Source organism: Limulus polyphemus, unplaced genomic scaffold (genome assembly GCF_000517525.1).
Source record: "Limulus polyphemus unplaced genomic scaffold, Limulus_polyphemus-2.1.2 Scaffold524, whole genome shotgun sequence".
Classification (NCBI taxonomy): Eukaryota; Metazoa; Arthropoda; class Merostomata; order Xiphosura; family Limulidae; genus Limulus; species Limulus polyphemus.
This window is the reverse complement of record NW_013666134.1, coordinates 341,185-356,623: the sequence shown is the minus strand read 5'-3', so window position 1 is coordinate 356,623 and position 15,439 is coordinate 341,185. Positions and strand designations below refer to the sequence as shown.

At 30.0% G+C, this 15,439-nt stretch overlaps 1 protein-coding gene across 1 annotated transcript in view; it reads right to left on the bottom strand.

Annotated features, from left to right (window-relative positions):
• Positions 1–15,439, bottom strand: part of LOC106458861 (vinexin-like) — a 73,637-nt gene that overhangs the window by 12,747 nt on the left and 45,451 nt on the right. Inside the window, exons 10-20 of the mRNA XM_022385211.1 lie at positions 14,036–14,098; positions 11,611–11,719; positions 10,311–10,431; positions 8,619–8,665; positions 6,699–6,874; positions 5,489–5,565; positions 4,788–4,867; positions 4,136–4,270; positions 2,635–2,749; positions 1,513–1,623; positions 851–971 (exon numbers count right to left, since the gene is read on the bottom strand). Of these exons, the coding sequence (XP_022240919.1) occupies positions 851–971; positions 1,513–1,623; positions 2,635–2,749; positions 4,136–4,270; positions 4,788–4,867; positions 5,489–5,565; positions 6,699–6,874; positions 8,619–8,665; positions 10,311–10,431; positions 11,611–11,719; positions 14,036–14,098 (1,155 nt within the window). The remainder of the gene's footprint in view (positions 1–850; positions 972–1,512; positions 1,624–2,634; positions 2,750–4,135; positions 4,271–4,787; positions 4,868–5,488; positions 5,566–6,698; positions 6,875–8,618; positions 8,666–10,310; positions 10,432–11,610; positions 11,720–14,035; positions 14,099–15,439) is intronic.

Below are 15,439 nucleotides of genomic sequence, written 5' to 3'. Positions count from 1 at the left end.
AATCAATTAACAAACGGAGACTTAACACTATTATCAGACTAAGATAGCCTAGCTTATAGTGCCATAAAATTTTCATAGAGTGGAGGTAAGTTTTTCAAGTTATAACATTGTGACATTAGTAGAGTGAGATTGTGTCCTTGAAACTGAAGGTTGTTTCCTGTTTATTTAATTGTATATAAACAAAGTTTTCATTAATCAGTTATTACTTATAGCTTCTCTAAGCAACTTAATTAAACTATTCTTCATTTAGAATTAATGAACTTGAAATAAAACTTTCATTTCTAAAGATGTCCACATTTCATACCCAACATTTTGAGCTGTAAATTTAGTTCGATTCAATTTGCAATTGGTTACAATAAATTAATTTTTACTTGAATTACACTACAAAATTTTTAAGTAATCACTAGTTTAAATAAATAGTGATAATTTATTCTTTGAGTTTTGTGTGAATCAAATGTCTTAGAAAATATAGACACTTGATAAAATTAGGTGCTTCAAATGTCGTAACAGTACAGGTAACACAATAATCAATACTTATGACATAAACGTGGCCTTTAAGCTTCTAATCTCAAAGCATACGAATTAACAAACATGCATCAGCATATTCTTTAAGTCTAAGTTTCAGTACAAAAAGCACTTTATGCTGAAACTCCAAACACTAGTATAATTTATCTTTTAAATCTGTAGTATTAATATAGGTAAAGCATTATATAAGATTAGTGATATTATAACGATCTTTTAGTGTCATACTCTAATATGTTTGATTCATATCTATAATGGTTTTATTTCAGAATAGCCAATTACATTTGATTTATCCTTATATCACTGTTTAAAGGCTTCTTAAACTCACTCATTTCCTGAGGTTCACAAATTACTTCCAAGAATGCTGATGGCACTATGCCTTTTTGATTCCCAATCCTTCCTTCATACCAGTTCTGATCCACTTTTCCAGTTAGAACTACAGTTTCTCCCTACAAAGATATCAATTACTCCTCTTGAAAGTCTTTATCCTAAGGAATCATTCCTAGTAATTTACCATGTGAAGTTCCTACTTCTGGAATCAAGTTCAACTAAAAAATGCTTAAAGATATGATAAGTGGTGTTTTGTACCTTATACAGATCAAAGATAAAAAATTCTAAGTTCATTGATGAATTAATCATTACTTTTCAATTTTTAGTTAAAAAATATCTCTGTTATTACACATATCAAAGCCAGTGTGTTACAGTCTTAAAGCGTTTGTTTACAGAAACCATATAATTCCTGTATATAAAAACATAGCAGGTTAAATTGATTGAAAATATATTCTAAAAGATACTCAGTACTGACATACAAGATAATTCAACTTTACAGAAGAAGACACTTGAAACAATCATCAATGTATGATAAACAAAAAATCCAAGATGGAAGTTTATATGAAGAAACTTAATTGAAAAACAACAACAACAACAACAACTAAGTAATGCTACATCTACACTAAGTTAAACTTTAAATAAATGTATTTAACTAAATACCTTTAATACTGAAAGCTCAACTGAGGTTTGAGCATTAAAGTTGAACTTTGCTTTTGCTTCTCCTTCAATAGTTTTCTGTTGTTGAAAGTGCACATATTCTGGTTGGATTATCTGAGCAATAAATAAATATAGAAAACATATAAAACTAAACAACTGCCTGAATTAAAACATTAGATCTAGAATTGTACCAATTAGAACTATCTATCATAAGAATAATTCTACAAAATTATTTCATGAACTAGTTATAATAAAAAATAATAATGAACCTCTCTGTTAAAGTATTAATCCTCAGAGACATTATTGACTAAACTTGTCTCATAAATCCTAGTCTTTTTTACAACAGTTTTAACTAGTAAAAGAAATTGTTCTAGTTGTATTATGTCAACAATATACCAAAAAATAAGAGAGAATGCATAAGGCAAATTATTTATTCAGTAGGTATCCAACAGATATTTATGTAACCTTCTCTCAGGACAATAACTGCTTCACAATGTCAAATATTTACAAACATATTTGATTTTTTATGGCAGTTATATAGATTCTTTCTCTCAGTTATAATTTATTTTCTATTTTCACACTGATTCAAAAAAAATAAAAAATAGAAGCTCTTAAACAGAACAATTCTGGGTTTCTGAGGATCATTTTAGTTACAATTGTTAGTCAGCATCTACAGTTCAGTTATATTTTTATTTGGAGAAAAACTTTCAATTAAAACCTAATTGGTAATGCAGTACTTCTCTGAATGCACAGTAGCTTTATACAGTGTGAATATCAAGAATGATTAAAATCTAAAAGAATCCCATACACACTATTGATGTTTTCAAGGAATTAAAATCAGGAATTTTAAAACGAAATGTAAATCCATTTATTCAAAAGATATACTATTATGGAAAATATCTAATTGTTTAATACAAATGTTGAGATTAAATGGTTATTACCAAGACAAGAAATTATAGGAGGTTGTGCACAAAGGTATGTTATATTGTACTACACAATGAGAAATGCTTTCAGTAAGCAGAGCAAGGTACAGAGTTTATACATTTCACATTATTAGATAAAATATTTTCAGGGTAAAAACAAATTATAGAGAAGATAACTAAAGAGTGTTTTGCAGCATCTCACCTCCACATAATTTATAGGAAAAATTCCAATCACTCCATGATGTTCACCCAGATACCAGTTCTTGTCAATTTTCTTATTTACATATACAATATCATCTTTGTTTAAGGAAAGTTCTCTGTGAAGAACACAGAATATCATATCAAACGTAATTTTAATATGCATACTCGATGATATTGATATGATTAATGAATTATGACAAAAGATACTTATTGCATCATAAATATGAAACTAAATAAACAGTAGATATATATTAATTTGAACAGGAGATATTAAACAGTTCAACATCAAATATATAAATTTAGCTTTAAAACTAATGAATAACCTTATTATACTGTGGCATACATGTGTGTATATATATATACACACACACACACACACAAAGATAGATATCTTATGTAAAGCCAGTCTTTCTAAAGGTTTATATTTTTTGGATATTCACATAAAGTTACTCAAGTTACCCTAGTACTAACTGACTGATTAGAGGAAAGGCAGCTAGTCAACAGAACTCACTACCAGCTCTTGGGCTACTTTTGTCTCACCAAATAATGGGATTTCACTGTCACCCTTACAATGCACTCATGCTCCAAAGTACAGAGCATGATTTTTATTGTAGTAACGGAATACGAACAATGGACCCACAGATCCATAGTCCAACACATTAACCATTAGGCCATCTTTCTAAAGAAACAAGGTAGTTACTAATTTTGTACAGCTAGTGAAAAAAAACGAAAACTGTCATCAGAAAGATTAACAATAAGGACATAAGAAGTTTTTAAAAGCTAAAAACGACTGTGTTATTTAAAAGCATAATAACTGTTCTCCGCTATTCATCATCTCATACTTAGTTATCACTGTAATAGTCAGTAATCCTAGAAGGATGCAAGAAACGTCACCAGTGTATCATAAAACATTTCAATTCACAGTCCAAACGAATATATATTTTTTTCAGTTTTGCTTCTGATTATATGCAGTTTGTCCCTTAAACAGTTACTAATTCAGTCTATCTGGCTTACCTCCTGTAGATCTAGGTTACAGGTATACAGTAGAATTGTATAAAAAAAAGGAAAAGTGATTTTCACCTTTGATGTCTCTTTGAAAATAAACTCAAGCTATTCCATTATTTAAAATTTAACAAATTGGTTTATAAGCAATCAATAAAATGGCTGATAGAAATTTTTATTTGGTATATTAACTTTAAATCTCAATTAAATACTATAATTGTGGTACAAAATGTTATTACTAGGTCATCTAGTTTCATGATCTATTTCTCTCTGTTAATTACTTGTCTACTAATTAAAGATAATGTTCATGAAAATAATGAGCAATTTTATACAATTATATATCCTCTCAGCTGGGACCAACTAAATATATTCTTTTTAAGGTTATTTAAGAGTGTCTTTCCATTACAAACCTGTGTTATTTTACATATACTATATACTTATATATTATTTACAGAAATTAGTGATTCAAAAGGAAAATAAACAAGATATAGAAAGTTTACCTTGGTTTTTGAGCTGTGAAATTATATAGTACTCGTGCCATACTACGAGTTTCAGAAGTCTTAGAAGGTGGAGTAAATGAAGCATCAAATAGATTGTCATATCTATCTAAGGGTATTGGAGACTTCTGTGATGACCTGAAATAATCATTAAAGCAAAAGGACTATAAAGTGTAAGGTGAGTTGTGAAAGTCTACATGTAAAAATAGCCAAAGAAATATTTGAAGTATTTTCTAGAAAGCTTAATTAATCACACAGATAATTTTTCTAAACAGTTCTTTATTTTGATTGAAAAAGGAAAGTTAATGACTTCAGTTATCCCACTTACAATACTACTATATATAGGAGAAAACATATTTTTAGCATATTTTGGTAAAGCTTGTAGAGTAGCTAGAAAAAAATTAAAACGAAAAAGATAAATCCGTTTCACTGGGATAAGGTAAAAAAAAATCACTATATCAACATTTCTAACATGTTGAAATCTTGTATCAGTTTTTGTTCTTAAAATCTGTGGCAGTTTTTTTCCATTGAAATACTAATTTTTTAATAAAAGTAGAATTGAATTTCATAAGCAGGTAAAAAAAACAACCTTAGTATTATTTTTTAAGCATACCAACAGAAAACTACTAAACAAAATTTTCATTCCAAAACATACGTGAAATTGTCATTATGCTTTCTCATCTCCAACTCTGCTACATATTTTGGGTGCCTTTCCCTTTCCTGATGCTTTTTCAACTAAAGATTTAAAAAAATCTATTGAAATACCAAGCATACAAAAAAGTAGAAAAATAAATGTAATAAAAATAACTATTTAACAAAATCTGTCTTTCAATAAAAAAAGAAAATAATTATATAATTCCATATTAAGTTGTTCCATTTGTATGTATCATGATTTTATAATTTTAAAAACATTCACTTGAGTAAAATTTTTCTAAAAACATTCCACTTCTGAAATGATAAATATTATTTTATACAAATAAAATATGTGTGTGAATAACAAAAAAAATACTGCTAGAGGGAACAATTTATTTAATAAATTCCATATTAAGAATATTTCAAATAAGCTTAAAACACAACAACAGATGATTGTAGATAAAGTGAAGAGTGAACAAGAAAACATACATAAACATTTATCTGCTACATGGAATGAATGATAATATTTGGCATAATTCCGTCATGTACAACTAAAAAAGTAGCTTTTTGAACAAGAGAAAATGTTAGAATAGTAGCATGTTGCTTTAATATTGTTGCTTAATGAATGCATGCTACCATGTGAGATGAAAACAGTTGCTCATTATTCATTATAGATTAGAGTTCCAAACCTTTAAGATGAAACTATCTGTGAAAGTTAATTACCTCATTTTCTTCAAAAGAAGTCTTGGCCAGTTTGTAAGATTGTCTCTCTGAATCGTTTTGAAATTTGTGCGGAGAAACTGTTAAAATAATGACATGAAGCTTAAACTGTGTCTAAATAAAACATTAGTAATTAAATCTTAATTAAAACTATGCATGTTAAGAAAGTACAAAGGTAAGTATCTGTAGCAAAAGAAAACTTCAGGTATAACACTAAATAACATTATCATTCTAGAAATATTACAGATATTTCTTAACTGACCAAACAGACAATTATCTCACATGTACATATGTGTGTAAATTATTTTAAACAATGAAAAGCTTTCTGTGTACACATACTTTCTCTGCTCACATCAACTGCCTAAACTAACACATCTGCATGATTTATTACACCATAAGGTATTTCCTATAAAGTCTTATACCTTTTTTTAAGGAGGCTACTGATCTATATTAAACCTAAATTAGACAGAATTAGGAGCTTAAGTAGCTATACACAAACATTACTATATTATTTCAGCACAATAATGTACTGAATCGTTGGAATTTGGAGTGTAAATTGCCTGCAATTTTATTTCTTTTAATAGTAGTATTTAATAACCTAAACTTCTTAAATTTAATTATGTTGTTCATATACAAAATTGTGACTATTGTAGGGACTAGAATGACAAATTTAGGAGACAACTTTTACCTATAATCCCCATTGGCCTAAATTTAGTAACCTATTTGTCTGTTTGTTTTTGGAATTTTGTGCAAAGCTACACGAGGGCTATCTGTGCTAGCCATCCCTAATGTAGCAGTGAAAGACTAGAGGGAAGTCAGCTAGTCATCACCACTCACCAACAACTCTTGGGCTACTATCAACAAATAGTGGGATTGACCATCACATTAAAATGCTCCCATAGCTGAAAAGGCAAGCATATTTGGAGGGACGGGGATTCGAACCCGTGATCTGCAGATTGCAAGTCGAGTGCCCTAACCACTTGGCCATGCCAGACCACCTATTTGTCATTCTTCTCTTTTTCTAAATCATTGGTCTTATGTTTCATCAGGAATTAGTACCCTCTCTCGAATGGTTTCAATGTGTGAATAGTAGTTCAGGTATGAAATTCTGTGTTCTTAATCACCTATACCTGCTCCTAATTTTTATGTTGGTTCTAGTTTAAGTTTACATCTCAGACTTGCAAATAACACATAATAAAATTGGAGCAATTACCTTTGTGTCTGTTCATGAGAAATACCTCTTGTTGAGGTTCACTGTGTCTGTTCATCAGAAATATCTCTTGTTGAGGCTCTCTGTGTCTGTTTCTTTGATGTCTGGAATCTAAAGAAGAACGTCTTCCCATTTTTCTTTCCACTGTAGAGTCACTTTCATAGCCATCTATGTAAAAGCTACAAAACTATACATTTAACTTTTTTTTCTTCTTTACAGAGTAATGAATTTTTTTTCCTGCTAGTCTTAATCCATTTTATTTATGATGTAGTACAGATAGATATATTTTTGGGCCAGTTTTAAGATGCAACATCATCTCCATAATATGCCAATTTTTTAAGAAAAAGTCATAATTTATACATACATCTGTTAAAGATCGATTAAAAAACAGGAAAAACTTTCTGAAAATGCTATTACTCTATTCAGCAATGAAAAAATAACTTTGATAACAAAAGAAGAATTTAACCGCATAAAAAACATTGATTTTCACTGATCAGATATTTTTAGTCACTCAGAATTAAATTTCACTAAATAACATATAAAAAACACCCTGATTTCTACCATTTTCGTAAAACTGCTATATACAAACATGAATCATTTCAACTCCTCTATAAAATCTAATTTATAGCAAAAATGCATTTTAGGTAAAGTATATCTTCCAGTATATACATATGTGTATATATATATATATATATATATATATATATACAATGCATTTTAATGTACCTAGTATACTCCTTTATACATTTCTTCATTAAAATTGGCCAGCGCTAAGGGTTTCCTTGCCTTCCAGTTTCATGTATTGTACTTGGTAATAACAAACACTCTAGCTCAAATGAACTAGCAAATACTACACTATGATCATTAGAGCACTGCATTTTGACACTACAGCTCAAAGTTACAGTTGTCAGCTCATCAAAGAGAAGTTTGGTGTCTTAATTAGCTAATGAAATCTTTTAGAGATTCTAACAATTCAGCATTTGTATAGTTTGTTTTTGAAGTTAAGCACCAAGCTACACAATGGGCTATCTGTGCTCTACCCACCTCGGGTATCAAAACCAGGTTTCTAGCGTTGTAAGTCCACAGACATACCGCTTTGCCACTGGGGGGCCATTTGTATAGTAGTAAGGGCAGTAAACTTTCATTTTACAGCCATTTTATCCAACAAACAAACTACAACCTTCTTGCATTGTTTTCATAGTTAAGTTAAACAGGGCTGTACACATTCTAATGCCATAAAAATACTACTAACATTTAATTAAATAGTTCTTCATAGTTATATATACAAAAACTTTTTTAAACACTTATTAACACAATATATTTTTCAGTAATATAATTTCAACTGCACCCAATTTGAACAAAGGTAAAATGGGCAGCAACTGTCTAGTTCAGAGTGACATTTTTATAGAAGGTCTTAGAGAATTAATCTACAACAGTTGCTCAAGTACAAAAGATGACATTGCATCTTTATTTCTTCCTAAATCATCTATAAAAGGGTGCACCCATTTTGTCAGAAATGTTTTAAGAAATCTCCATCACACTGTCACATTTCCAAACTACATATATCGAACAAATGCAATGTAAGTTTGCGTTATTTCCTTTCTACAGTTATTTGAAAACTTTCAATGTAAAAACAAAATGGACATTATATGGAAACCAAAGATACAAGTTCCGTTCTTACATATAAAAAATGTACACAGGTTACATTACGTAAGGATCAAGCCTTATTCAGTTGTCTGTTTGGATTTTTACTATTTATTCAATTGAATACATAATTTGTCTTTATTTGAATAGCTGAATGAATAATACAAGACTTTCAGTATTTGTATATAAAAATTTATTAAAGGGTTGATGTTGTATTTTGTTGCTTTATTTATAAGTGGTATCTATCTACACTCTCATACTAAACTTAAACTCACTTACTTAAGTGGTGTAGGCTGGTCCTGAGGAGACAAAGACTGGCTGGCAAGCTAGAAAAAAATACATAAAAAAAAACGTAGTGAAACATTGATCGACACTACAAATAGAAGTACTAATGATTAACAAATTTGGTTTTCCCTTGAACAATACATATTTAATACATTATGTATTCAGGAGGTAATTGATGAAATTGTTCTAAATGTTCTGTAAATTCATTAACTTTAATTTTGTCTTGGTTCTGTTATTCAGTAAAAATAGAAATTAGTTTATATTGTATATTAAATGCAACAAAATGGCTTATTATCAAACAATGGAAAAGAAATGCAGGAATGTTGTATTAATCAGACAGAACGGATGTCAAGAAGACAGTTAAATTAAATATAAATTTGACTTACAAAAGCCACTTAAGTCTGATTTTCATCTTTTTTAAATAACAGAATTAGATTAGACAATTTCATAATATACCAGTTTAATTATTTCTGTAATCATTCATCAAATTATCAACACATATGGAATTGTGTGTTAATCTATAGCATTTAAGGTGTACATATATTTTGGATATAGATAGATAATATGGTATATAACTGTGATTATGACTCCATAAGCTAAGTGCTAAAATTAATTTTATATTCCATTCTAACCTGATGTATCTAATATGTAGTTTCCTGACCTAGGTATTTATTTATCTTGCTCGATCTTTATATTTCACTGGTACCTGTGTGTACAGTATATCTGTGCTTGTTTTAATGGTTGAAACCCTAACAACTGTTCTTTCCTGTTACCTGTATTGCATATATAAAAAAAAGTGTATTTACCTTGATCGTTCCACTCAATCTGTTAGTTATGTTGTAAAACTTCACGTATGCATGCATTCTCCCTTAACATGATAATGATACAGAAAATAGGTGGTACATGAAAAGTATCTGTTCATTCCTTTGATCATTTATAGTTGCAAAAACTATTGAATATTGAATTTGTAGTAACACTCACTACTTGCCTTCTCTGAAGTAACAAGCAGTATATAAGAACCAAGTAAACCAGGATCAATTCAAACATTTGTATGTGATGTTATGAATCACCACATAACAAAGAATAAATTATATATGTATATCTTTTTTTTTTAAATCAACACAAACAAATAAATGAAATGTAAATCTGGAGCTTGTGTTCTAATTTTCAGTTATTAAACACAAAGTTTGGCCTCTCTAAGCCCCAAACCAAACTGCCTATCTCCAAAACCAGGAATAAAGTGACTGTTCCAGTAGCAGGAAACAATACACTGTCTTTTTTAGCTAACTGTTGAAAAATATTATGTGTCCTGCACCATCCATAATTTTGTCTTTGTGTATTTTCTAAATATTGCAAAGTTCTTGATCCAGAGTTATCAAGAATTGCCTCAACAATAACAATAAAATTTCTTTCTTTTAGATGAAAGTTAAATTATAATGTAATTAAATGCTAGGGTAAAAAGAAAATTAACTCTATGTGCCTAAGGCATTGGTAAAACTAATGAGTGCAACAGGTCTTGAACTCATTAATTCTTCAAGATAAATTTAAAAATTCAAGTACATATATAATAAATCAAATATATGTTTATGTCCTGTAAATTTAGTTTGAAAAAACTATTTCTAGCTTCTAATTCCTGATAATTATTCACACAAAAGGAGAGCTACAAACTTTATTCCACTATCTTACCAAGTTAGTTTCCTTCTCAGACAAAAATGCATTCCCAGGTGAGTACCCTCTTATATTTCTTGGCTGGTTCTTGTACACTTCTGATGAGGTTTTAGGTGAAGGAGATGGCTTAGGGTTAGATCTTGAAGTACAAAAAAAAGATAACCACGGTTATGTTATAAATTTATTGGATTAGATAAACTGTATATCACTTATGTGTAAGAGTTCAAAGCAATTGTTGTGTGCCCAACTTAAAAGTTAATTGTCTAGCTTGTGTGTTCAAAAAGAATCCTACATAAATAAATTGAAACAGTTTCATACTGAATTGTCTAAGCTAAAAAAAAAAAATAGCAGCTTAATTTTCTTTTAATATTAAAAGCTCAGCAAAGAAAAATACAAAACATGTTTTTACTTTAAATGATCAGGAATCTATATAACCAAACAATAAAAGATAAACTCTGCCAATAAAGTTAGCCAGCACTGCAACTAAGATTCCTTACTCTCAGTGTAACTTAGCTACAGAATATGCACATGATAGTTAAAATCCCCATCCTATCCACGTTAGAACAATGACGCAAGAAGGTGTATCATTAGAAATTACAATCTGATATACCAATGAGGAAAAAAATACTACTTTATGTGCCCAGATTAGAGTGCAAATATGTTATTTCGTATCTGGCAACTGAATGTAGGTGGTGTTGGGCAATTAAAAATAAATTAAAGTAAAATTAAAATTTTCAAGATTCAAGAAAAAGGGCTCAGATTGAATACAGCAATATTCTCATTCTTACTACTGTTGCATCGTAACAACAATCTTCCTTACTCTCTCAACAATTACTTCATCTAATCTATATGCTGCCTTAGATTTGTAAACACTTCAATATCACTATGAAGTCATCTATAATTACAATTCTCAGTGTTAACATTTTATTTATTTCTAACTTTCATAATAAACAAAGCTTAGAAAACTTTTCAAACATATTTATTTTACACCTAAAACTTCCTGAACATGGATATGAACTTCTTGTTTTGGTTACTATTTAAAGTTATATATGCTCTTAGTCATTTTACCTGATAACAGATTTCAACTCACAAAGTACATGTCTGTTTTTAAAACTGCTATTACCACAAGATTGTATGTGTGTTAAAGCAGCCTGAAAAGGATACTTGGTTCTGACAAGGTATTTTTTTCAAACTTCACAAAACATCAAGGTTTATTACGTATCTCAATTTATAGAAGAATTAGAATACTAGAGGTATGTTTGTATCATCACATAAATAGTACCTTTTAGGTTGTTCATTTAAAAAGGGACAAACTTACTGATGGATTCCCCGTGGAAGGGTATGTGAACGTGATTCTTGGTTGATCTCCATAGCTGGGCGACGTCGATTATCAATGGTGGTGTACTTGGATTGGTGAGCACGATCATCTAAATTGATTTGAGGACATAAGAATCATACATTTTCTTGGGCTGAATCAGTAACAGTTTACTTTCCTTACATAGTTTAATCTCCTGATTTCATTAGACAGTAATAATTTATTGTTTCTTGTGTTAAACATTAATACTTTCTATTTCTAGTGTTAAATAGTCGACTGTTTTATATTAAGAAATATTAGTTTTCTACCTTCAATTAAAGGTTATCAGTCCTGTGTTAAATATCAATGATAAATTGTATTAAGTAATAACAGTTTGTCCTTTCATGTTAAAGTAACACTTTAACAAATTAAACTAAGGAGAGATCATATATATATATTTCCCATTTCCTCAGAAAGTATAAGTTGAAAAACTTTCAAGTAGATGTTTAAATTGTATTCTTATTTAATAAAATAAAATGATTTTACTAGTTTTGTATTCTTACACATAAAATAAAATGGTTCATGGGAAGAGTTAATTGCACTTCGTAAGATTGTTGTTTCAGATCCCCTGAACTTTTTTACCATTCTTAAAGTACCCCGTAAGCTCATGAACTTCTTTACCATCTTTGGTGTGCTTGGTGGGCCAATCTTACCATCCTTAATGTGTTCTGATGGTCATAATAACACACTACTGTCCAATATCTCAGTTTCCATCACAATAAACGCTGTGAAGGATGGCAAAAACAATTTCAAACTACATTTAAGAAAAACAGAAGGAAATAGGTTGTACAATGGTTTCATTCTTCATAATTCATAAAAATACTATTGTACACTTAGACATGTAACTTGATACTTTATCCTGACATAGCCATGTCTTTTTAGCATCCTGGCTATACAGTACAGGAATTTCATCTCCCATAATTAACATCAGTATGTTCTCCTGACATACATTAACTGGTTTATTTCTGCTTTATAAATGTGCACTCTGAAATTTAACCTTCCCATTAAAAGAAACACTTGCAGCAACCATAAAGCACAATTAAAAAATTCCTTTACATTCTCTGCACTGTGTTTGAATGTCCTTATCACCTTATGGCTAGAAGAAAATCATGCATTTCTTGTTCAAATCATTAAAGTGCACCCAGACCTCATCAAATGCTGGAAGAAATGTCCATCTTTCATATGCAAGGTATCTTGGGTACAGTGTTCTACAGTTTGTTTTTTTCTCACCAATGTTTCTGGGGAGCAGCTTGAGAACTCATGGTTTGTATTTTCCTTACAAAGGTAAGATCTTTTTGGATTATCTTGAGCACAGTTTATTGGAATATGTGAAACTTGTTATTGGTCACTTTGTGGGTAACAGTTGAATTCCTGGACAACCACCCTGTAAACTGGGCAATGGTAATGGAAGTCATACAATGGAATGCTGTCTAGGTAAGTTTTGCTGCATGAATATCATTCCTTCCTTAAAAAGAACTGTAACATATTTCTTCTGCCATAAACTACCCATGATGGAATTGAACTGTCAAATGATTTAGAATTCTCTGTAAATCAAATATATGTGTGCTAAACCTGTTGCCTATAGTACCATAATCTGTATTTGTGGCACTATATTAGTATACAAATGATTCTTTAAAAATGTGAAAAACTCTCCATAATATATACTAGCATATATAATGTATTAAAATATACCTGATCATGAGCGATCTTACGAAACCCACATGCAAATAAAGTTATTTGTGCTACAGACAATCATTCTACTATTGAACTTTTAGTAAAAAAACAGAAAACTTGTTTTCTCAAAGTGTAAGCTACATACATTAGTTTTATTTGTACAGTATTTGATATAAGCTTTCATTTTACTTTTAACACTGAAAATAAGGTCTTTGCATCAGCACTTGTGAAACTTACTGAAGCAAATATTCACAAAACAGTCAAATCACATATACAGATTGCTGAGAGGACAAAGGAACTTAAAAGTTAAACTAATTTTCCATTATAAGAGTAGAGCACAGCTTTCACTTTATGTGAGTAATTTTAACATGACTATGAATTACTTAAATGCTAGCAAAACAAAAATATATCTGTAGCTACAAAATTCATTATTCCACATGTATTTCATACTTATGAAAGAGCAAAAAAACCTACTCAGATCATGACTGAGAAAATGATGGAAAAGGTTCATAATCATACCAAACAAGGTTATTATATTCATTCAGTTCTACAAAATATGAAAGGCTATTGTGTAATAGTACAATTAAACAAAGATATTTTTTTAAATACTGAAAGGGCTGGCTCTGTCCATACACTGTATTTATTGCACATTAAGTTGTAATGCAAAAAAATCACTACACATGCACAAATGAGAAAATATAACAAAACAAATTACATTTTGAGGACAAATCCACACCCCGAGGGGTCCTCACAAATGAATGCCACATGATTTCTTCAACTATAAAGAAAATATATTTAAGAAAAAGCTGCAACAAGAAAAAGGAATGTAGTTTGTGTGGATGAGCTTTTTCCACTTTACATCTCTGAAAGGAATACTTCAAACAATATTTTCTACAGTCACTATAGCTAGTAACAGCACAGGTTGCCATGGCTTTACAGCTGTCACAAAAATAAACTACAATGATAAAATACTGATGAAGAGAGTGATCTCAAAATGATCTCTTAGCCACATGAGAAAATGTGATGAATCAATTTACCAGAAAAAGATGCTGTCTGTATGGAAATTTTACCAAACAGTTGAAACAAAAGATTTGAAAATAAGACCTCCTAGACATACGAATAAGAAATTATAAGCAAATGTTTGATTAATTATGAAAGTTCAGACTAGAAAAAAAGTTATTCCAATTTTCATCCTACTTGTGAAATCACTGTGCTTGTGGATTACTTCAAAGGTCTTTAAAAATACCACATACTGTTGATGGATTCCAGAAGGCATGCAAAGGAGAGTGGGACTGAGTTGGTTTAAGCATTTTCAAGCATAGTATCATATGTTGGAAAGTTTGATGGCAAACAATCACTCAATCAAGATTATTTAATACACCATAGATTTACTGTATATTATGATAGTAAACAACACATAGGATCACTAATTTGGTAAACCCCAATTAAAATATGCGTAATAAAACTTTATGCTACTTCTACACAGGTCAACCTGTTAAAAGCACTAGGTTTTATTAGTTTTTTGTGCAACAGACCATATGTAATATGGAGAATATGGCATTAGGGTCAAATTATGGTTTTGAAAAACTTAGACGTAGAACCGTTTAATTTTCACTGTTAATTAGAAACAATGAGAACTACTGTTTATCAACTATATTTTGAGTAAACACTAAATACACCTTGGTTACAAATATATATTTTGCTTTAAAGTTTAAATAACTTTAATTCATATGCCACTTTGGAATTCATAATGACTTTAAATCTGCAATGTCTGTGGAATATCACTTGAATTACCAATGTAATAAAGGAAATTTCCCTAGATTTCTTAAAGTTGAATTAAGGTACAGGTGTATATATATATTGTTATGGCAGTGGAAGTCACGTGACACTGGTAACACGTCATGAGTTTCTAGAAGGATCATGACTTTTCCTGGCAACTCTAGTTTTTTCCAGGCGCCCTCTATTTTAGTATATAAACCCGGCAAATAAAGCGAGATGGGATGGCATAGATAGAGAAATTGCAGATAGACAGATATAGAGATAGATAATTGAGTCAAGCGAGTAGTAGGCACCATAAGTAAAGTGTGTGTATCGTTGTGAATTATAGCGTGTGTTTATA